The sequence below is a fragment of the Macaca thibetana genome, chromosome 5 (assembly GCF_024542745.1).
Source record: "Macaca thibetana thibetana isolate TM-01 chromosome 5, ASM2454274v1, whole genome shotgun sequence".
NCBI lineage: Eukaryota > Metazoa > Chordata > Mammalia > Primates > Cercopithecidae > Macaca > Macaca thibetana.
In genome coordinates this window covers 100805080-100823448 of record NC_065582.1, presented here as the reverse complement: position 1 = coordinate 100823448, position 18369 = coordinate 100805080, and the positions used below count along the sequence as shown (strand labels likewise).

At 40.0% G+C, this 18369-nt stretch overlaps 1 protein-coding gene across 8 annotated transcripts in view; it reads right to left on the bottom strand.

Moving 5' to 3' along the window:
• Positions 1 to 18369, bottom strand: part of ABCG2 (ATP binding cassette subfamily G member 2 (Junior blood group)) — a 140334-nt gene that overhangs the window by 28482 nt on the left and 93483 nt on the right. For all 8 annotated transcript variants that reach the window (XM_050790462.1, XM_050790459.1, XM_050790458.1 and 5 more), the window contains 5 exons: positions 16731 to 16952; positions 11296 to 11355; positions 10524 to 10638; positions 9793 to 9945; positions 1154 to 1311 (listed from right to left, as the gene is read on the bottom strand). In XM_050790462.1, coding sequence (XP_050646419.1) covers positions 1154 to 1311; positions 9793 to 9945; positions 10524 to 10638; positions 11296 to 11355; positions 16731 to 16933 — 689 coding nt within the window. In that variant the 5' untranslated portion in view covers positions 16934 to 16952. The remainder of the gene's footprint in view (positions 1 to 1153; positions 1312 to 9792; positions 9946 to 10523; positions 10639 to 11295; positions 11356 to 16730; positions 16953 to 18369) is intronic.

The window sequence follows — 18369 nt, the reverse complement described above, 5'->3', positions numbered from 1 at the left end:
CCTGAAAATCCACAAGGCCAGAGCCTCCCAAGGCCCTGGCAGCCCACCTCTTGCATCAGTGTGACTTGGATGTGAGATGTGGAATCAAAGAAGATAATTTCAGAGCTTTAAGATTTGACTGCCCCTTTGTATTTCGGACTTACATGGGACCTGTAGCCCCTTCATTTTGGCCAATTTCTCCCATCTGGAACAGATGTATTTACCCAATGCCTGTACTCCTATTGTATCTAGGAAGTTACTAACTTGCTTTTGATTTTACAGGCTCATAGGTGGACAGAACTTACCCTGTCTCAGATGAAACTTTAGATCGTGAACTTTTGAGTTAAAGCTGAAATGAATTAAGACTTTGGGAGACTCTTGAGAAGGCATGATTGGTTTCAAAATGTGAGGACATGAGATTTGGGAGGGAGGGACCGGGGTAGAATGATATGTGTCCCCACCCAAATCTCACCTTGAATTGTAATAATATTTGTAATAATTATAATAACAATACACAGGTACAAGAAGGGCCAAAATCACTGTTAGAAACTGTTACTATTCCAAATATTTTATGTGAAGAGTCATTTCAATTTTAACATTTTCTAAGAACCTACTGTATGCTAGCATGTATACAAAGACATTTTGCCTCAAAGAGGATCAGGCTAGTAGGTCAACAATTTCAGTACAATATGAAACAGAAGAAGCTAAGGATTCCTTGTAAGCAAAATGGGAGACTCACAACCCAGTCTGAAGATGATATAAACAGAGTAAAAAAGGCCCAACAGGAGAAAGTTAAGAAGAAAAAGCACTGAAGGTGGAAGAATAAGATGAAAAAGATGTGAAATAAAAAGGTCTACTCAGAAAACTACAAAATGTTCAGTGTTATAGAGCAGAGAGATAGACAAAATGTGTATGTGTGTGTCTGTTGGTGTTAAGAAGCTAAAGAGAGCACAAAACAGGCCCAACCCTGCCCCCACCCTCACCACAGCCATCCTTCCCTACACTCTTACCTGCTTTGTTTTTCTTGATAATGCTTTTCACTTGTCAACTGACTTTCCCTCCAACAGAAGAGGAAGAAATTGTTTTGATCATTTCTGAACCCCCTGCACCAAGAATATCTGGGACATAGTAGTGATAAGATATTAACTAAAGATAATGTTCCCATAGCATTTACCTTTTCAGGAGCAAAAGGACAGCATTTGCTGTGCTTGAGTCTAAGCCTGTTGTAGGCTCGTCCAAGAACAAGATGGAAGGATCAGTGATAAGCTCCATTCCTATACTAGTCCTTTTTCTTTCTCCTCCAGACACACCACGGATAAATTGAGTTCCAACCTAAATCACAAATATTATAATTGTCAATGATAACAACCAGTCACTACCGTTTGGTGAGCTCCTAACATGTGCCAGTCCTGTAAGAGACACTTTATCTCATTAAGTTCATTTATTCTGAACAGCAAGTAAGTGGATACCTGGTAGATAAAGTAGGTATCTCTTTTATCAGATGAGTAAACTTAGGTTCAGGTCACAGCTGGTCAGTAACTAAGCCTGATTACAAAGCACCTCCTTGGGTGAGGCATAGAAGCGCAAGGGGTCGGGGAAGTACCTCCTCTAGTCAAGGAAAACCGTGAGGGACTGTGCCATGAGGGATGGTGTATTCCAGCCCAGACACTGCTCTTTTCCCATGATATTCACAACCCGCAGACCAGGAGATTCCCATGGGTGCCTACGCCACCAGGGTCCTGGGTTTCAACCACAAAACTGGGCGGCCATTTGGGTAGACACTGATAGCTGCAGGAGTTTTTTTTCATACCCCAGTGGCGCCTGGAATGCCAGCGAGACAAAACTGTTGACTGCCCTGGAAAGGGGGCTGAAGCCAGGGAGCCAAGTGGTCTAGTCTAGCTCAGTGGATCCCAGCCCCACAGAGACCAGCAAGCTAAGATCCACTGGCTTGAAATTCTAACTGCCAGCACAGCAGTCTAAAGTCAACCTGGGATGCTTGAGCTTGGTAGGGGGAGGGGCGTCCACCATTACTGAGGCTTGAGTAGGCCCTCACAGTGTAAACAAAGCCCCCAGGAAATTTGAACTGGGTGGAGCCGACCACAGCTCAGCAAAGCCACTGTAGCCAGACTGCCTCTCTAGATCCCTCCTCTCTAGCCAGGGCACCTCTGAAAGGCAGCAGCCCCAGTCAGGAGCACATAGATAAAACTCCCACCTCCCTGGGACAGAGCAGGAGGCTGCCGGCACAGCTTCAGCAGATTTAAACATTCCTGCCGGCTCTAAAGAGAGCAGTGAATCTCCCAGCACAGTGCTAGACCTCTGCTAAGGAACAGACTGCCTCCTCAAGTGGATCCTTGACCCCTGTGCCTCCTGATTGGGAGACACCTCCCAGCAGGGGTCGACAGACACTTCATACAGGAGAGCTCCGGCTGGCAACTGGTGAGTGCCCCTCTGGGAACAATGCTTCCAGAGGAAAAAACAGGCAGCAATCTTTGCTGTTCTACAACCTCTGCTGGTGATAACCCGGCAAACAGGGTCTGGAGTGGACCCGCAGCAAACTCCAGCAGACCTGCAGCAGAGGGGCCTGTTAGAAGGAAAACTAACAAACAGAAAGGAATAGCATCAACATCAACAAAAAGGATGTCCACACTAAAATCCCATCCAAAGGTCACCAGCATCAAAGACCAAAGTTAGATAAATCAATGAAGATGAGGAAAAACCTATGCAAAAAGGCGGAAAATTTCAAAAACCAGAATGCCTCTTCTCCTCCAAAGGATCACAACTCCTCACCAGCAAGGGAACAAAACTGGATGGAGAATGAGTTTGATGAATAGACAGAAGTAGGCATCAGAAGGTGGGTAATAACAAACTCCTCTGAGCTAAAGGAGCATGTTCATGTTCTAACCCAATGGAAGGAAGCTAAGAACATTGAAAACAGGATAGAGGAATTGCTAACTAGAATAACCAGTTTAGAGAGGAACATAAATGACCTGATGAAGCTGAAAAACACAGCACAAGAACTTCGTGAAGCAAACACAAGTATCAATAGCCAAATCGATCAAGTGGAAGAAAGGATATCAGAGATTGAAGATCAACTTAATGAAACAAAGCATGAAGACTTAGAGAAAAAAGAATGAAAAGGAACAAACAAAGCCTCCAAGAAATATGGGACTATATGACAAGACAAAACCTACGTTTGATTGGTTACCTGAAAGTGACAGGGAGAATGGAACCAAGTTGGAAAACACTCTTCAGGATATTATCCAGAAGAACTTCCCCAACCAAGCAAGATGGGCCAACATTCTAATTCAGGAAATACAGAGACCACCACAAAGATACTCCTCAAGAAGAGCAACCCCAAGACACATAATCGTCAGACTCACAAAGGTTGAAATGAAGGAAAATATATGAAGGGCAGCCAGAAAGAAAGGTTGGGTTACCCACAAAGGAAAGCCTGTCAGACTAACAACAGATCTCTCTGCAGAAACCCTGTAAGTCAGAAAAGAGTGGGGACCAATATTCAAAATTCTTAAAGAAAAGAATTTTTCACCCAGAATTTCATATCCAGCCAAACTAAGCTTCATAAGCGAAGGAGAAATAAATTCCTTTACAGACAAGCAAGGGCTGAGGGATTTTGTCACCACCAGGCCTGCCTCAAAAGAGCTCCTCAAGGAAGCACTAAATATGGAAAGGAAAAACTGGTACCAGTGACTGCAAAAACATACCAAGTTGTAAAAACCATCAACACTATGAAGAAACTGCATCAACTAATGAGCAAAATAACCAGCTAATATCATATTCACAGGATCATAATGACGAGAATCATAATGACAAGATCAAATTCACACATAACAATATTAACCTTAAAGGTAAATGAGCTAAATACCCCAGTTAAAAGACACAGACTAGCAAATTGGATAAAGAGTCAAGACCCATCAGTGTGCTGTATTCAGGAGACCCATCTCATATGAAACACACACATAGGCTCAAAATAAAGAGATGGAAGAAGATCTACCAAGCAAATGCAAAGCAAAAAAAAGCAGAGGTTGTAAACCCAGTCTCTGGTAAAAGACTTTAAAGCAACAAAGATCAAAAAAGACAAAGAAGGGCATTACCTAATGGTAAAGAGATCAGTGCAACAAGAAGAGCTAACTATCCTAAATCCATATGCACCCAATACAGGAGCATGCAGATTCATAAAGCAAGTCCTTAGAGACCTACAAAGAGACTTAGACTCCCACACAATAATAGTGGGAAACTTTAACACCCCACTGTCAATATTAGACAGATCATCAAGACAGAAAATTAACAAGGATATTCAGGACTTGAACTCAGCTCTGGACCAAGTGAACCTAATAGACACCTACAAACAAACAAACACCAAAAAAACCTCACTCAAAACCACACAACTACATGGAAACTGAACAACCTGCTCCTGAACAACTACTGGGTAAATAACAAAATGAAGGCAGAAATAAATAAATTCTTTGAAACCAATGAGAACAAAGACACAACATACTAGAATCTCTGGGACATAACTAAAGCAGTGTTTAGAGGGAAATTTATAGCACTAAATGCCCACAGGAGAAAGTGGGAAAGATCTAAAATCGACACCCTAACATCACAATTAAAAGAACTAGAGAAACAAGAGCAAACAAGTTCAAAAGCTAGCAGAAGACAAGAAATAACCAAGATCAGAGAAGAACTGAAGGAGATAGAGACAGGAAAAAAACCTTCAAAAAAATCAATGAATCCAGGGGCTGGTTTTTTGAAAAGTTTAACAGAATAGATAGAGCACAAGCTAGACTAATAAAGAAGAGAGAAGAATCAAATAGATACATTAAATAATGAAAAAGGGGATATAATCACTGATCCCACAGAAATACAAACTACCATCAGAGAATACTATAAACACCTCTATGCAAATAAACTAGAAAATCTAGAAGAAATGGATTTTCCTGGACACATATACCCTCCCAAGACTAATCAAGGAAGAAGTTGAATCCATGAATAGACCAATAGCAAGTTCTGAAATTGAGGCAGTAATTAATAGCCTACCAACCAAAAAAATCCAGGACCAGATGGATTCACAGCCGATTTCTACCACAAGTACAAAGAGGAGTTGGTACTATTCCTTCTGAACTATTCCAAACAATAGAAAAAGAGGGACTCCTCCCTAACTCATTTTATGAGGCCAGCATCATTCTAACACCAAAACCTGGCAGAGACACACAAAAAAAGAAAATTTCAGGCCGATATCCCTGATGAACATCAATGCAAATATCCTCAACAAACTACTGGCAAACCAAATCCAGTAGCACATCAAAAACCTTACCTACCACGATCAAGTTGGTTTCATCCCTGGGATGCAAGACTGGTTGAACATAATAAACATAATCCATCACACAATAGAACAAACGATGAAAACCACATGATTGTCTCAAAAGATGCAGTAAGGCCTTTGATAAAATTCAACACCCCTTCATGCTAAAATCTCTCAATAAACTAGGTATTGATGGAATGTATCTCAAAATAATAAGAGCTATTTATGACAAACCCACAGCCAACATCACACTGAATGGGCAAAAGCTAGAAGCATTCCCTTTGAAAACCTGCACAAGACAAGGACGCCCTCTCTCTCCACTCCTATTCAACATAATATTGGAAGTTCTGGCCAGGGCAATCAGGCAAGAGAAAGAAATAAAGCGTATTCAAATGGGAAGAGTGGAAGTCAAATTGTCTCTGTTTGCAGATGATATGATTGTATACTTAGATAAGCCCTTTGTCTCAGCCCAAAATCTCCTTAAGCTGATAAACAACTTCAGCAAAGTCTCAGGATACAAAATCAATGTGCAAAAATCACAAGCATTCCTATACACCAATAATAGCCAAATCATGAACTTCCATTTACAATTGCTACAAAGAGAATAAAATATCTAGGAATACAACTTACAAAAGATGTGAAGAACCTCTTCAAGGAGAACTACAAATCACTGCTAAAGGAAGTAAGAGAGGACACAAACAAATGGAAAAACATTTCATGCTCACGGATAGGAAGAATCAATATCATGAGAATGGCCATACTGTCCAAAGTAATACATAGATTCAATGTTATCCCCATCAAGCTACCATTGACTTTCCTCACAGAATTAGAAAAAACTACTTTAAATTTCATATGGAACCAAAAAAAAGCCCATATAGCCAAGACAATCCTACGCAAAAAGAACAAAGCTGGAGGCATCACGCTACCTGACTTTAAACTATACTACAAGACTACAGTAACCAAAACAGCATGGTACTGGTACCAAAACAGATATATAGACCAATGGAATAGAACAGAGGCCTCAGAAATAATGCCACACATCTACAACCATCTGATCTTTGACATCCCTGACAAAAACAAGCAATGGGGAAAGGATTCCATATTTAATAAATGGTGCTGGGAAAACTGGCTAGCCATATGCAGAAAACTGAAACTGGACCCTTCTTTACACCTTATACAAAAATTAACTTAAGATGGATTAAAGACTTAAATGTAAGACCTAAGACTGTAAAAACCCTAGAAGAAAACCTAGGCAATACCATTCAGGACACAGGCACGGGCAAAGACTTCATGACTAAAACACTGAAGGCAACTGCAACAAAAGCCAAAATTGACAGATGGGATCTAATTAAACTAAAGAGCTTCTGCACGGCACAAAAAAAAAGAAAAAAGAAAAGAAAAAAAAAAGAAACCTATCTTCAGAGTGAACAGGCAACCTACAGAATGGGAGAAAATTTTTGCAATCTATCCATCTGACAAAGGGCTAATATCCAGAAACTACAAGGACCTTAAACAAATTTACAAGAAAAACATAACCCCATCAAAAACTGGGCAAAGGATATGAATAGACACCTCTCAAAAGAAGACATTTATGTAGCCAACAAACATATGAAACAAAGTTCATCATCACTGGTCATTAGAGAACTGCAAATCAAAACCACAATGAGATACCATCACACGCCAGTTAGAAAAGAGATCATTAAAAAGTCAGGAAACAACAGATGCTGGAGAGGATGAGGAGAAATAAGAATGCTTTTACACTGTTAGTAGGAGTGTAAATTAGTTGAACCATTGTGTAAGACAGTGTGGCGATTCCTCAAGGATCTAGAACCAGAAACACCATTTGACCCAGCAATCCCATTACTGGGTATATACCCAAAGGATTATAAATCATTCAACTATAAAGACACAGGCACACATATATTTATTGTAGCACTGTTCACAATAGCAAAGACTTGGAACCAACCCAAATGCCCACAATGATAGACTGGATAAAGAAAATGTGGCATATATACACCATGGAATACTATGCAGCCATAAAAAAGAATGAGTTCATGTCCTTTGCAGGGACATGGATGAAGCTGGAAACCATCATTCTCAGCAAACCAACACAGGAACAGAAAACCAACCACCACATGTTCTCACTCATAAGTGGGAGTTGAACAATGAGAACACATGGACACAGGGAGAGGAACATCACACACTGGGGCCTGTTGGGGTGTCGGGGGCTAGGGAAAGGATAGCATTAGGAGAAACACCTAATGTAGATGATGGATTGATAGGTGCAGCAAACCACCATGGCACATGTATACCTATATAACAAACCTGCAGGTTCTACACATGTATCCCAGAACTTTAATAAAAGATAAAATTTACAAAAAAAAAGCACCTGCTGTTAACAGTTTGTTCCTTACCGAGTCAAATATTTAGTTTGAAGTTCAGAACGCTAAAAGATAGGTGACATGGTGAAATCACAGTCTAAAAAGGGAGATAAAGTCAGGAGAAGAAAATGTGAAAGCAACTATAATGTATTAGCCTTCTAACACTCTCTCCCCTCCCAGTGTCCAGGTGGACTTACAGTAAAAGCATGGGCTCCGTAGCTAGGAAAGTTCACTTTCTCTCATACCGTATTAACACCTTTTTAATTACCATGAGGCTTCCCAAACTGACCCCATATACCTAAGGTTAATAACTGGGAAATCTATGTAAATGATATTAATAGTTTTATTATTATATTAATTATACTATAACCATATAATTACTATAGTAATCAGACAATTCACTCTACATTTGTTATGTTTAAAATTTCATAAAAAGTAAATATTTTAAATGTATTGCTTCAGTCATTTAGATAAATAAACTAGGAAGTCAATAGCTGTGCCTTCACAGTCTGTTTTCCCTAGAAATCCTAACAAGCAACATAGGGCAATGGCTGCCTGAAGGTAAAGAACAGAGTGGAATAAACCGCCTTACTGGAAAGATAAAATCAAATAAATAAACAAAACCGAAGCAAAGAAAACCCATAAAGTGGAAATAAGTGGTGATGGTGGCATCTCAGAGTTACTCTTCCAAACAAAATACAGTAAAACACCCTGAACAGAAAATATTGTCAGAAAGCATAATATGAAGTATAGACCATTAGCACATCTCATTCTTCATTGCTTCCAAGTAAGGGATACCACAGGGGATTATGTTACAGGCATTACAATGCAAAAAGCTCATTTTCACCCAAAGCTTCAAATGTCTTCTCAGCAAATCTTCCATACCTATTAATCAATTGTAAAGTTCATTCATTCGTTTCATTTTTTTTCTTCACGATCCTCTCCAACCCACAAGAGGAGGTGTTACTTTGTCTCTCTTGCCCACAATTTTATCTCTAGAACCTAAAAGACAGCTTAGCATACAAAAGTCTGTAAACATCTGGCAGAAGAAAAAGAGGCAGAGAAGGAGGGAGGGAATGAGAGACAAAACCATCAAAAGAAAGGCTATAAAAAAACCACACTACACAAATGAGAAATAAATCCTAATTTGACCAAATATAATTTTGGAAGCCAAATTACAGCGAACTGAAATATATAGAGCAGGGGTCCCCAACTCCTGGGGAACCAGTATGCACAGCAGGTGAGCAAGCAAAGCTTCATCCGTATTTACAGCGGCTCCTCAATGCTTGCATTACTGCCTGAGCTCCACCGGTCAGGTCAGTGGAGGCATTAGATTCTCATAGGAGCACAAACCCTATTGTGAACTGCACGTGCAAGGGATCTAAACTGTGTGCTCCTTATGAGAATCTAATGCCTGATGACTGTTTCCCATCACCCCCAAATGGGACCATCTAGTTGCAAGAAAGCCAGCTCAGGGCTCCCCCTGATTCTGTATTATGATGAGTTGTATAATTATTTCATTGTATATTACAATGAAATAATAATAGAAATAAAGTGTACAATAAATGTAATACACTTGAATTATCCCAAAACCATCCCCCCTACCCTGGTCCATAGAAAAACTGTCTTCTACAAAACCAGTCCCTGGTGCCAAAAACGTTGGGGACTGCTGATACAGAGCAAGAATCCTTGGACTCTCATCACTTATCAATCCCAGAAATACACCTCAATAGCAATGGAACAAATTCCCTTGGAGGAAGAGTGACTGAAAGGAGGAAGATTAAAAGAGGAAGAAGAAAAGTTAGTGCAGATATGGAATGAGACATGACTTAAGCCATAAGGTGGGGGAGGAGCATAAGGAAAGGGCAGGTGAGGAACACTTTCACATACACCACCACATCACTTCAGGTGCACAATTCAAACACTGTGAAGATTTTTTTCCAGGTTAATTTCCACATTCATATTATGTAACAAGCTGCTTTTCTCATTGTTACGGAAAGCAATCACTTTTGACCATACACATTACAGGAAACCTCTGAATCAGAGTCGTTTTATCCACACGGGGAGGTCCTATTTATGCTGATCACGGTGCTTTCAGTTTTTCCACATTACCTTGGAGTCTGCCACTTTATCCAGACCCAACTCTTGAATGACCCTGTTAATCCGTTCGTTTTTTTCATGATTCGTCATAGTTGTTGGAAGCCGAAGAGCTGCTGAGAACTGTAAGTTTTCTCTCACCGTCAGAGTGCCCATCACAACATCATCCTTAAGACAAATAGCATTTTAATGAGACATAATGAGTCTTTTCTAAGACCACAACTGTTTAGTATATGTAACATAATCCACAAAAATAACATAACTAAGGTAAAGTTCTAGCTAATGATGAACCTGCAGTTCTGCAAATGACAGTTAACCCCATAGATGTCTGCAAAGCCTGCTATAATCATTTTCACCCCCTATCTGTACACCCAAATAGAATGCAAGTAATTATGTTAACTACCAGCAGACACTTTCAGATTGCTTCATACAAGGATTTGCTAAAATATCTTTCTAAGCTAGGGGAAAAGAAAGATGAAGGAAAGGCAAAAAAAGGATAACAGTAGTATCTTTTAGAAATGATAGAAAAACGAGAATTGGTATCACTGTCCTTACAAGGGCCATATTCCAGATTCTCCCTGCCTTTTCACATAAGTGTCTATGCGAAATTAAGAAAAGCTGCTGTAAAGGAAGTCAGTTCTAGGAACATGTCACATAATCAACTGGAAGCACACTGAACTATCAGCCAAAGCACTTACCCATATAGAAACAGAGGAAACAGAAAATGCAAACCCACTAATACTTACTTGTACCACGTAACCTGAATTACATTTGAAATTGGTAGGTCGCAGTGCTCCATTTATCAGAACATCTCCAGACAATCCACTTGGATCTTTCCTTGCAGCTAAGACATCTAATAACCTATAAGAGGACGTATACGTTGTGGGTCTAATAACCTATAAGAGCATATATATGTTGTGGGTTTTTTTCCCTCCAACACAGGCTATATATTCCATGGCTACTTTGAATCCAAATTCTGCTTTAGTTAGAAAACTAACTGGTCAAGAAATTCTATGGTTTAACTAAAATTATGCTTTTAAAAATTCTCATCTTTCTCTTTTCATTGTACATTACAATAAAGCCCCAAAACATAAAGCAAGACACTATTGGCTGATCAAGTACAGATCTCCCAAATGGCCCTCCCAGCTGTCTGACCTTGGAGGTACCAACACGGGCAATGTGTTCTTTTATCTAAGACTCATGCCTTTACTTACATCTTCTGCTCCCTTTCCCTACTTTTAACATTCTCCCATTCTTTTTCCTCCCTATTAGCTGATAACATGGTCAACTGCTACATGTCAATCACCTTATCAAGTCCTATTAGTAAAGCTAACCTAATAAGACTACCTGGTCCTTGGGACAAAACCACACAACTACAGTTATCCACAGCACCTAGAACCAGACCTGACATGCATTGCAAATGCTCAATAAACACCTGGTCACACACACAGAAAAGTGGATTTTAAAAGCACATTAAAAGTGCACAGAAAAAGCTTACTTATACTCTCTTATACTCACGAAGATTTGCCTCCACCTGTGGGTCCCAGAATGGCATTGAGGCCAGGTTTCATGATCCCACTGCAAACACAAAAACAGACTGATTTACTATTCCACTTTAGATCAGGTTCTATTGATTTAGGGTCTGCACTGAATATACTCAATGAAGGTTGATGAAATTACAAACAGAAAACAAGCACAAACCAACTCTTAAAGAAAACAAACCAACAAACAAAAAACAAGCCATGCATGGTGGCTCAGGCCTGTAATCCCAGCACTTTAGGAAACCAAAGCAGAAGGATTGCCTGAGGCCAGGAGTTTAAGACCTGTCTAGGCAACATAGGGAGACACTGTCTCTACTTTAAAAAAAAAAAAAGATTGTTGATTTGATATGTAATATACAATGGATGTTAATCACTGGTCAAGTCCTACAAGAAAAATGGCATAGATTCCTCTAAATTCCTTTCACTTATTCTCTAACCCATTTATATTTTCTGGAAGATGATATTCAACATTCAACGCTCCTTGAAATAACTAACAGATTCTTATGAAACATCCCTGTTACACTTACTGCTCTTAACACAGTGTGAAATACATGGCATGTTCTGAGTACCGTTTGATTATCAGTACTGTATCTTCAAGTGATCTCATTTGCTACCTAGTAAAATTCTACACAATTAATAAGTCGCTAATTTGTGGAATACTGGTAGAAGTATTCTCACTGCTAAAATCTAATCAGTCCAAGAAATATCTAAGTAGAAATCGAGGCTAGGATAAAGCACTTCAGGATAAAAAGAAAACATGACTGAAAGAAAAAAAAGCCTTAATCCACTTAGAAAAGTAAAAGATATATCCTCAAGATATATCATTTTCTTCCTTGTTAAGAGTCAGATAAATACACTGGAAAACTCCAAGTTTAGAAGAAGCAGACATCACTTTGGTAGGGGTATCCTTTAAGAATATGAAGACGTGGTACAGACATAAGAACGTTTCAAACAAAGTGGATGTCTGGGGGAGTGAATATTCAGACAGAGTAGGAAGGTGGAAAAAATTATGGCACTGTTGACTGTGCTGAGACCCAAGAAGATGGCAAATAGTTTGATTTTATCCTAAAGATACCAAGTAGAATGATAAGTAGATAAGGAACTGGAGAAAGGAGAATTCAGCCAGGCGTGGTGGCTCACGCCTGTAATCCCAGCACTTTGGGAGGCCGAGGCAGGTGGATCACTTGAGATCAGGAGTTCTAGACCAGCCTGGCCAACATGGCAAAACCTCATCTCTACTAAAAATACAGAAATTAGCCAGGCATGGCGGCAGGCACCTGTAATCCCAGCTACTCGGGAGGCTGAGGCAGGAGAATCACTTGAACCCAGGAGGTGGAGGTTGCAGTGAGCCGAGCTGCACTCCAGCCTGGGCAACAGAGCAAGACTCCGTCTCAAAAAAAAAAAAAAAAAAAAAAATGTTAAGAAGAGATAGCCAGAGGATGGGGAGATTGTTTATATTATGGAATAGAAAAATCAGGAAGTACATCCTTAATGTACTTGCTGATTTTCTTATTCCATAATATAAACAATCTCCCACCCTCTCTAGTGAGTTAGAGCTAGATTTTTCACTTTTCGAGATTTTACAAACATGGAAATATAGACAGAATCTTGAGGGTTCAGATCAGAATTGGAGATATTAATGAGAAGCCATAGGTTTTAATCCATATACAAAGACAGCTACAGAAAGATAAAGATGGAAACTCCCAGGGTGCTGTGGGAATGGTCACCACTGCTCCCCAGGCTCCTTTCCCACCTGCTTTGGCCAGATCTGTATGCGCCTGCACATGGGAGGTAATTTTTTTTAAAGTTATGCATGTATGTGTATGCACATGTGTGTAGACATATATGCATTATATATATATTCTCTAGGTCTCACTCCACTGAGAAAACCTAGAAGCAATGACATCCCAATAGCAATGAGCATTTTAAACACCCAGATTTTGGTTTTGTAAATATCTCCTCCATAAAAATCAACAGCTGATACTAGGTCTGAGGCAGGGTAAGTACACAGTGAGTCTGGAATTGCTTGCCATGCCAAGTAAATATTCAAAGAACGAGGCAAGGTGGGAGGACCATTTGAGCTCACGAGTTTGAGATGTGCCTGGGCAACATAGTGAAACCCTATCTCTACAAAAAACTTAAAAGTTAGCTGGAAGTGGTGGTATGTGCTGGTGGTCCCAGCTACTCAGGAGGCTGAGGTGACAGGATCACTTGAGCCCAAGGGATTGAGGTTGCAGTAAGCTATGATCATGCCACTGCACTCCAGCCTGGGCAACAAAGTAAGTCCTTGTCTCTAATAAAATTTGTTTAATTACAAAAAGAGGCCGGGCGTGGTGGCTCACGCTCGTAATCCCTACATTTTGGGAGGCCAAGGAGGGTGGATCACCTGAGGTCAGGAGTTTGAGACCAGTCTGGCCAATATGATGAAACCCTGTCTCTACTAAAATACAAAAAATTAGCTGGGCATGGTGGTGGGCACCTGTAAACCCAGCTACTTAGGAGGCTGAGGCAGGAGAATCGCTTGAACCAGGGAGCTGGAGGTTGCAGTGAGCCAAGATCACGCCATTGCACTCCAGCCTGGGCAATAAGAGCAAAATTCCGTCTCAAAAAAATAAAATAAAATAAAATAAAATAATAAAATAAAAAAAGAATGAGGAGATATATCCAAAGAATGAGAGACGGAGGGAGGGAAGAACACACCTTGAAAGATCTCCCACTGACCAAATCAGGAACAATAAGAGTATGAAGGTAAAACATAATAATGCATTAATTGAATAAAATACAAATCCATGACTCTATACTGGTGACAGATGAAGGTTTCTCCTTTCAGTAAAACAAACTAAGAGATAATGAAAATAGAAAATCACTGTTTAGCAACTATGATAGTGGTGGCTGATTCAGGCAGGAGCCATCCAGTGGGGACTGAAGCTGAAGTTTAATGTAGAATGGAGTTCAGGAATAATGTCAGCTTATCTGCCCTCATAACACTAATCAATTACCAAGGGGAAAGGGTGACATTATAGCCAAGTTTGACAGACATCAACATGACCAGGTGATCAATTTTAACATCACCAGGGGTGGGATGAGATAAGAAAATACCATGTTGAACGAGACTGAAGAGACAGGATATGGTGGGCAGTCAAATATGGGAGGGGCATGGTTGACCCAAGGCCCTGAAGACCTACCACAACCTTCCTTACAAGGCTACATTTCCCCTTGGCTGCTCCTGGACAATGTCTGAGTGGTCATACAGGAGAGGGTCCTTATTTCAGGAACACACACACTGGAAGAATTAGGGAGAAGGAAGCACCATGTGGACAGCCTGCACTCACACGGTTCAGAAAAAACACTAATGACCATGGGAACATGAAAAGACAAAGTGATGAGAACAAATGCAGTGAAATGTTGGCGAGAACCTGAATGAAAAGGGTTATGTTCCTGCAAGGTTTAAATTTCACATCAGGCCAGGTGCAGTGGCTCATGCTTATAATCCCAGTGCTTTGGGAGGCCAAGGTGGGAGGATCACTTGAGCCCAGGAGTTCAAGACCAGCCTGGGCAATGTAGAAAGACCCCATCTCCACAACAAAAAAATTTTTTTAATTAGCCAGGCATTGTGGTATCTAGCTACTCCAGAGGCTGAGGCGGGAGAACCACTTGAGCCCAGGAGTCTGAGCTTATAGTGAGCTATGATTGCACCACCACACTCCAGCCTAGGTGACACAGCAAGACCCCATCTCTAAAAAATAAATAAATAAATTTGAAATCATTTCAAAATATGTTATTAATTAAAAATTGTCCAAGAGTATAATGAATTTATCTTAAAATAACAGGACATCCACATATCTATGGGAATGAATAACTTTTTTCCATAAGATCTTCAGCGTTGGTGAGGGAAAGCTCAAATGCTGGGTATGGAGACAAACAAGCATAAGAGAAAGATTTTTCCTAAGACAGAAGAATCACAACTTTTTAAATTCTCATGGTCAGATTGTTTTATCTTCTTCCTCCCACAGAGGAAATCAGGTTGTAGTGACTTAGTTCTACAAGTGAAATTACAAAATGTCCAGAGGAAAAACCAAAATCAAAACTCTCATCAGCTTTTTTAGAATGTAATTGACTATCTGAATGGTGATGCTGCTATCAAACACAAATCAAAAATAAGGTAAGTGACAGCAGCCCTTCATCTACCCCCAGAAACTGTATTTAGAGTTGGAGCCAGCAGATAGAAGAAAGACTGGAAATACTACAGCCAAAAAAGGCATGACCTTTCTCATGGATACTTAAACAGGAAATGCCAGCAGCAAAAACACCAACCTTTGATGACCTTTCAACTAAAACGTGAAAGAACTGCAAGATCTGACTGCATTTTTATGAGCCTGGGAAGGAACACAGTTCTATTCACGCAGTGAAGATGAACTCATCTGTTGCTGAACTCATCATTTATGCCATTTGACCATAAAAAAATGCGTGGCTGGGCATGGTGGCTCAGCTCACATCTGTAATCCCAGAACTTTGGGAGGCCGAGGTGGGGGGATCACGAAGTCAAGAGTTCGAGACCAGCCTGGCCAACATGGTGAAACCCCATCTCTACTAAAAATACAAAAATTAGCTGGGCGGGGTGGTACACACCTGTAATCCCAGCTACTCAGAAGGCTGAGGCAGGAGAATCACTTGAACCTGGGAGGTGGAGGTTGCAGTGAGCTGGGATTGTGCTGCTGCACTCTAGCCTGGGTGACAGAGTGAGACTCCATCTCAAAAAAAAAAAAAAAAAGGTGTGACGCCTCGAGCAGATGAGACTTCTATTGCATCAAGTTATTAATCTACTAGCTTTAAAAGATAAGATAAGCAAAATAAAAATACCTTCACAAAGTATGCTTTTTTTTTTCTTTTGAGATAGGCTCTCACTTTGCCACCCATTTGTACAGTGGGACAATCATCACCCACTGCAGCCTTGATCTCCCAGATTCAAGCCATACTCCTGCCTCAGCCTCCCAAGTAGCTGGGATTACAAACACACGCCACCATGCCCAGCTAATTTTTTGTATTTTCAGTAGAGACAGGGTTTCACCATGTTGGCCAGGATGTTCTCGATCTCTTGACTTCATGATCCACCTGCCTCGGCTTCCCAAAGTGCTGGGATTACAGGCATGAGCCAGCGAACCCAGCCACATGTGGTACTTTTTTTTTTTTTTTTAAACTCTGGCAGTTACTTTGAGAGTTAAACATATACCTAAATGTGACCCAATTATTTCACTCCTAGTTTAGCCAAAACAAATGAAAGCATATGTCTGTATATCTGTGCAAAGACTTTTACAAAAATGTTCATAGCCACTTTCTTGGAAATATGCAAAACCTGTGAGGTTCACTGTAGGTAAATTAAAAAGCTGTCTTTTTACAAGTTCATGTACATACTTGATATTCGATAGTATTTCTTTCTCAACTGGTTTTCGACCAGGTAGAAAGCCACTCTTCACTTTTACTCGATAGCAGATGTTATGAAAACTTAACACAGCTCCTTCAGTAAATGCCTTCCGGTCATTGGAAGTTGTCGTGGGGAAGCCATTGGTGTTTTCTTGTGACATTGGGATAAAAACTTCGACATTACTGGAAGACATCTGGAGAGTTTTTATCTTTCTGTAGACAGAAAAGCAACAGTAAGTTGATAGTCCAGATAAATGAGATTGCAAACACTAGGTGACAATACATTTAAAACAAGTCAATTTTTAAATGAGTGGCAATGAGTAGCTTCATTTCCAACGAACAGCCTATGCCACTGTGATAAGAACATCCTAAAAATATAAATGGGAAGACAGGCACAACTTGGAATGCATAAACTCCAATTAGATGTCAAATGGCTCCTAATAAGTAAATAGGAAGAGTATGAAAATTACTAAAAACTGATAAAGCAGGAAAAGGATGGATGAGGGCTAGAATTGTCTGGCTTGAAAAGCATGTAAGTCAAGTGCAGGGACAGAATACATGATCATCATCAGAACCTCTGTATTTTTTTTTCAAGGCCAGCCTGGCCAACATGATGAAACCCTGTCTCTACTAATAATATAAAAATTAGCCAGGTGTAGTGGCGTGAGCCTGTAATCCCAGCTACTCAGGGGGCTGAGTCAGGAGAATGGCTTGAACCAGGGAGGCAGAGGTTGTGGTGAGCAGAGATCGCACCACTACACTCCAGCCTGGGCAATAGAGCGAGACTCTATCTCAAAAACAAAGGAAAAAAAAAAGAACCTCTTTTTCTTTTTAATTGCAGAGTTTATAGCATCATTATTATCAAAAGGGGCTTAGTCAAGCAGTCAGAAACAGGAGACATTTCTCTGAATTTATAGCTCCAGACTTTATGTCGTAAGTTGTTATGCACCGTCAATCAGCAAAGAAGGTAAACTACAAAACTGTTTGCAATTACATAATCATTTCCTTAATTAACAAACATATTTAAATTCTAGGAAGATTTAAAGTTAGGTACGAAAATCATTAAGTAAGTCAAACCAAAAGTTAAGTAAAAATTTAAAACAAAAAAGAATATTAAATGTATAAATAAAATGTGAAATATTTCATTAAACAAATTACAAAAGGCCTCAAAAAAGATTAGAGTAAGACCTTAAGATGAGCTTAACAGCTTGTGAAACAGGTTTGAAGTGTTAACTTCAATAAATGTAGTTTTAATTTTTAAAAGTCAAAGTAATCCATGACAAAATTTCTCTCTGACTATGATGGAGTTGCTGTTCCAAACAAACAGTCCTCCTAACCACAACGACAAAAGTAGACAAAAAAAAGTAAGAAGAAATGTTGAAGAGTTCTGTCTGATAAAAGCAACCAAAGCGGCCAGGACATGAGGAACCAAAATCATGGAATGGAGGGACTGAAGCACTGAAACAAACTCTGCATTCTGCGTGCCCTTTCCTCTTGAGGTGGGTATTTGCACACAAAAATTGTACACACCTGGGGCACATCTCAGACAAACCAAGCAGGAAGAAGCTGCTAAAAGAAATGAGTCTGCTTACTGAAGTCACTACTATTTCTGGGCAGATATTTCAGCAGT